Source organism: Danio rerio, chromosome 9 (assembly GCF_052040795.2).
Source record: "Danio rerio strain M-AB ecotype USA chromosome 9, GRCz13ab, whole genome shotgun sequence".
NCBI classification, from domain to species: domain Eukaryota; kingdom Metazoa; phylum Chordata; class Actinopteri; order Cypriniformes; family Danionidae; genus Danio; species Danio rerio.
In genome coordinates this window covers 58,469,587-58,475,586 of record NC_141029.1, presented here as the reverse complement: position 1 = coordinate 58,475,586, position 6,000 = coordinate 58,469,587, and the positions used below count along the sequence as shown (strand labels likewise).

Below are 6,000 nucleotides of genomic sequence, written 5' to 3'. Positions count from 1 at the left end.
GCTCCCCATACAGCCGTCTCAATCACAATATTTGTGAAATAAACTAAAGTAAACGCTATTGTTTATTGTGTACAATATTTATTAACAATATATATCAAAAAATATCGATGATGAACTTCAAAAAGACGTTAATAACATTAACATCCGTCGTAACCGTATAGGTTTGCCTAGATTGTGTGTCCTAGATTGTGTGTGCCTAAAACGTGTGTGGTTCTGCGGGCCTGCAGCTGGATATTATTGAACGGGCCTGACACACACACACACACACAACGCGCTGCGTTTTGGCCCCAACGGCCTTCCATACTGGAGCGACTCCCCTCAGATTCAACACGCATGATCACGTTCATCAAATTTGCTTAAACTAAGCGTCCTAAAGTATTACTGTATTTCACAAGGATTCTGACACAACAACGCGAAGCATACGCTTTCATTGCGTTTAATGAGGAAACACGCTAAACTTGGAGGCTCATGCTGAAAGGCAGAGTAATGCCCTGTCTTTGACAGCTCGCGACTTTACCAGACGTTCTGAGTACATTTACATAAGACACCAATACTCCGATTTTAATATGATTAAGATTATACTTCTATTAAAAGTCTACCGTGTAGCCTTAAAAGGAACCTTACCTTAAAGGAACACCGAGTCACGAAATGCGGAGGATTTTCTTTCTGTTCGCCATGCGGTATCAACTTACAACAGAAGTCGAAAGTTAAAAATGAAACACCCGAAATTGCTTGAAACTCTGGAGACCCTGGTGATGCGACTAAATGTTTTATACTGAAACTTGCCTTCAAAAAGTGCTTCCTTGGTCTTATCCACATTTATTGCATGTTGATCACACGTCCACCCAGGGCCGGAGTGGGACACCTTTTCAGCCCTGGAGTTTCAAGCCTCAGACCGGCCCACCTCAGTTCACGACTGACTATATTAAAATAAGGTCTTTTCCAAATCAGTTTCTAATTACACTATCACGTCTTTTTTTGAGAAAACAGCTGCTTTAGAACTTTAAATGTTCAACAACCCTAACTGTATTATATGTCTTAACAATAAAAATGAAAACAATAAGTTACTCTAACAAGGATCGATCCCGGGTCTGCAGCGTCTTAATCCAACGTGCTAACCGCTGGACCACAATAGCTGTATTCAAAATTGAGACACAACTGAGTTTTATAATCATTAAAATAGATGAAAAGAGAAGAGTTGCGGTAAAATAATGAATAAAAAGGCTGTGGTCAAGTAAATAAATAAATTTAAAAAGTGTGACTGCTGAGAGCAACAGATTCTGCAGCTAGGGACACCGGCCCTCGCGGCCAAAAAACGGACCGGCCCACCGGGAATTCTCCCGGTCCTCCCGATTAGCCAATCCGGGCCTGGGTCCACCACAACAGGAAGTAAAAAAACCCTGAACTGCGTTAATTGCATTAATTTTTTTAACGTGTTAATTATTTAAAATGTATTGCATGCGTTAACGCACTAATTTTGACAGCGCTAATTTATTTATTTATTTTTGTTATTAATTCCGGAGGACAAGCTTGCAAAGAACACCGCTTTTCTCCGGTCTACATCCGAAAGCAGCACCTCCAATTCACATTCTGTTCAAAGTTTCGTGCTTTTGCCGTTGCTTTTTCGTTGGGTTTTGCCAAAGTAGAGTCATTAGCATATTCATACGGGGGAGGAGGCAGGGAGGGGTTTTGCGCTTGTGCACGTGCGCTCAGTTTCACGTTCATTCAGATGTACAAAGAGAATATGCGTGTGATTCAGCGTGCGCAGTGTTTCATACATCTGAATTTTTTACTGCGTACGCACATTTACAGCTTTGTGTGTGTGAGCAATGTTTTAGTATGAATTCAACAAGTCTTCGTGCATGAGGCCCCTGGTGGAGTGCAATCTGAGCTGCATGCAATGCTTTGTAACCTAATCCCACCACTCACCGTGACGTCACTCACACCATTGAGTGCATTGCGTCTGACGTTGCATCACTGAGATATGCAGTCTCAGCTTGCATCATCAAGGCTGCATCCATACTGTTGCTGATGATGCAAATGAACTAATTAAAGCTGCAAAACCGCATTCAATGCCACAACATAAGGGCTGTGAGGTATAAGAGTAAATATATCATTGCTCTTTTTTCATTTACAGATGTTTCTGAAATTAACAAAACAGTAAATACTGTGGTAGTGTGTTAATGATCCACATTCCACAGCTCATTCTTTAGCTACGCACGTGTACATCCTGTCATCCTGTGCATGAATTACTTTAGATGCTAATCTGACTCCATATTGTACAGCTTGTAAAAAAGAGGCGCAATAGGTGCTCTTTAATTGGTAATTTAATAAAGAATGTTTTCTGGCACAGCAGCTGAAGTGTGTGCTTCTGCTCACTCAACAAAACCCAAACATAATGTAAAGAGTCAGTCTGGAGCAAACACAAGCCCTGTTCAGACCACACTGTAGTGCACTGAAGTGTTTTTAAACTGATTTAAAGGGGGAATGCGTAGTCATAACAGTGTGTTAGGGAAATGAGAACAAAAATAAAATGTAGCTCTAGCATTATATCCCCCATGCACATACACCCTTTTCTCCAGCAGTTGAGATGTCTTAAAAGCCTTAGGATCACTCTGTATTGAAGTCAGGGAATCATAAACAAATGTCAGATCGATGAAAACGAGTTGACAACTGTAGTGTTTTGAAGCTCGCGCGTGATGATGGCGTGCGCGGTTTTGTTGGTGTCGCGCGCGCGCGTGCATGACCTCACCACTCTTTCCTCACAGCTGTGCGCGCGACACTCGCACAGAGACGGAGGATCGCTCGGGCTCCGCGTCGGTATGGCTCCAGGCGTTCTCCGCGCGTTATTATGACCGCGCGCGGGCCAGCCTGATCCGCTCGGGAAGGAAAGATGGACGAGTCGTCGCTGCTGGATCTGCTGGAGTGCTCGGTGTGTCTGGAGCGGCTGGACACGAGCGCTAAAGTGCTGCCCTGTCAGCACACCTTCTGCCGCCGCTGCCTGGAGAACATCGTGAGCTCCAGACACGAGCTGCGCTGCCCGGAGTGCCGCATCCTGGTGGACTGCTCGGTGGATGATCTGCCGGCCAACATCCTCCTGGTGCGCCTGCTAGACGGCATCAAGCAGCGGCCGCGCGGCGGAGCAGGCAGACCGGCGCTGGCAGGTGGCGCAGCCGGGCTCTCGGCGTCTCCCCCGGGCACCGCGGCGCGGGACCTGCCCGTCAACACACGGAGCTCCCCAGTGAAGGTTTGTGGGCTCTACTTCATCATAAATGCTCGTGCTGTGGGTTTGGACTCTCTGCTATACTTGGAGTGATTAGAGAATTAAACAATATTCCGGTGTTTATAGATTTCAGGATTTGACGCTCAGTTTAAAGCGCAGCGTGCCGTTTCTTCGCAAACAAGTGCGAGATTTGGCCAGCTCTTGTGGGAAACTGTCCCTGCACCATTTTCCTCCAGTGCAGACACCAGTAAACTCTTTTGTTTTGTCCATCAGATCTCAGTTATGTAAGAAAAGCCCATTGTGTGTGTGTGAGAGAGAGATGTGCTGCTGTCAGTGTGCGAGTTGGGTTTTGTGACGTCACTGCAGTTGATTTCTCACATCATCATCATCATCATCATCATCATCACTGATGATCTGGTATTTGAGCGGACCTGAAAGAGACATTAGAGCTGTGATTTGAGGAAAGCGTGGTCTGCTTGAGCTCCAGTGCTGCATGCTGCAGTCAGAGTTAAAGGATGCTCAGATGCGGATCATGCAGTCTCTCTCTCTCTCTCTCTCTCTCTCCCTCTCTCTCTCTCTCTCTCTCTCTCTCTCTCTCTGTGTGTGTGCATCTGATAATCAGCTGTTTTGGTCTGGGAATATGCAGGTATTGACAAGCATTACCTGTAATTCTATTCATCTAAAGGCTTTGTGTTCATGCACGCCACTAGTTTTGCATGTAGTGTAATCTAAATTGGGCTTCACATGTGCATTTGAGAATTAAATGTGTTTGGTTCTTCATTGATGAATTGCATTGGATTGTGAAGGAACGGGATCATCAAGCACATGTTCCTACAGTGTTTACATCACAGGTCTCGAACTGGATTTCTAGAGGGCCGCAGCTCTGCACAGTTTTGCTCCAACCTTACCAAACACAGCCGATCAACTAATAAAAGTGTTCAAGACTACTAGAGACTATAAAGCAGGTGTGAGTTGGAGCTAAACAATGCAGATCTGCAGCCCTCCAGGAATTGAGTTTAAGACCAGTGATTTACATCACCCCATGGTCTCTGATATCTGTTATATTTTTATGTCACTGTTTAAATAGTCGACGTGTGCAAACTCTTCACTGGTGTTGTGTGAAGAAACAAAATCCTAAATCACTAATGTAATCTCATCTGTTTATTATAGATAATGTTCACTTTTCATTTAGTTTTTCATTTATTGTGAATTTTTAAACATCTCAGTTCACGAAAATGTGTTTATTATTGAGACAGTAGCTCCTCCCCCTTTAAATAAACAGCCAATAGTGCTTTGTTTTATGAAAGCGGGTGAGCTTAATATAGCATCTTGAAGGGGGCGGGGCATGTCAGACACTGGAGAGCATTTGATTGGTCAAGATTTGATGACAAACTGAAGTATGAAGAGACGGCAAAAAAAACTATTGATCCATTTAGGGCAGAGGTGTCCAAACTCAGTCCTGGAGAGTTTATCTCCAACTTGTTTCAACACAAGTTTCTAGTGAATCTAAGAGCTTGATTAGCTGCTTCAGGTGTGTTTGATAAGGATTGGAGCTAAACTCTCCAGGACACCGATGTCTGGACATCCCTGAATTAGGGCAACAGTCTCAAACTCAATTCCTGAAGGTGGCCACAGCTCTGCAAACCACCTCCAACTCACACCTGCTTAATAGTCTCTAGTAGTTTTGAACACCTTGATTAGTTTAATCAGCTGTGTTTGATTAGGGTTAGAGCAAAACTGCAGAGCTGCGGCCCTCTAGGAATCCAGTTTGAGACCTATGGTTTAGGTCAGAGGTGTCCAAACTCGCTCCTGCAGGGCCGGTGTCCTGCAGATTTTAGCTCCAACTTGCCTCAACACACCTGCAAGGATGTTTTTTAGTAAGCCTAGGTTGATTAGCTTGCCCAGGTGTGCCTTATTGGGGTTGGAACTAAACTTTGCAGGACACCGGCCCTTCAGAACCGAGTTTGGACATGTCTGGTTTAGGTTGAAGAGGAGCAAACTTTGCATACACTGTAAAATCCAAAAAGTTAGGGTAACTCAAACTGTTTGAGGAAACTGATCCTAATGAGTAATGTGAACTTAATCCATTTGAGTAAACTGAGCAATTTGAGCTCAGTAAAACCCAGTAAATGAAGAGAACTCAAACCGGTTGCTACAAACCATTTGAGTTAAACTGATCTGTATGAGTACTGTGAACTTACTCCATTTAAGCTGAAGTAATGAGGTATTTAATTAACTTATTACCTTCAACACGGAGTTCAAAACTCTTTTCAAATGAGTAGAATTAACTCTCAGTAAACTTTAGTTAACTGCTCTCATGTCATGTGATAAAGTTGACTGCTGTGTTTTACAGTGCAGGTTTCTATCTTCTAAATGTAAGTCTTGTCGCTGTTTTAGAGCACACTAGCTTATAGACTACCATACCAGACCGCTCAAATTGGGAAAAGTCATTTCTGGTGATTTGTGTGTGTTTGCGGGAAATGTGTGTGTAGGGTAGGGTTTATTTGAAGAGCGTTGGGGGGGTACGCAATGTATTTGAAGGCAGATTGAGAGATGTGTGATTTCCCGAGAGATTTCATTATTTTCTGGGAGACTTGGGATGTCTGCCATACTGATACTAACATCTACAAAACCTTATTTTAATTTCACAGGGAATGTTTAGAGGTGCAGTATGTAAAATGGACCATCCAGTGGTTGAACTAGGTATTAAATTCCTGGATAAGAAAAACAAACAAAAAAGCAAGCATAGGTTGCCAGATTGGCGGAGCGAGTCTGAC

General features: G+C 43.7%; 1 protein-coding gene across 1 annotated transcript in view; it reads left to right on the top strand.

The window, feature by feature from the left end:
* Positions 1-2,781: 2,781 nt before the first annotated feature.
* sh3rf3 (SH3 domain containing ring finger 3) overlaps positions 2,782-6,000 on the top strand; it is a gene marked incomplete at its 3' end in the record, with an annotated part of 122,916 nt that continues 119,697 nt past the window's right edge. Inside the window, 1 exon segment of the mRNA NM_001447023.1 lies at positions 2,782-3,247. Within this exon segment, the coding sequence (NP_001433952.1) occupies positions 2,894-3,247 (354 nt within the window). The 5' untranslated portion in view covers positions 2,782-2,893.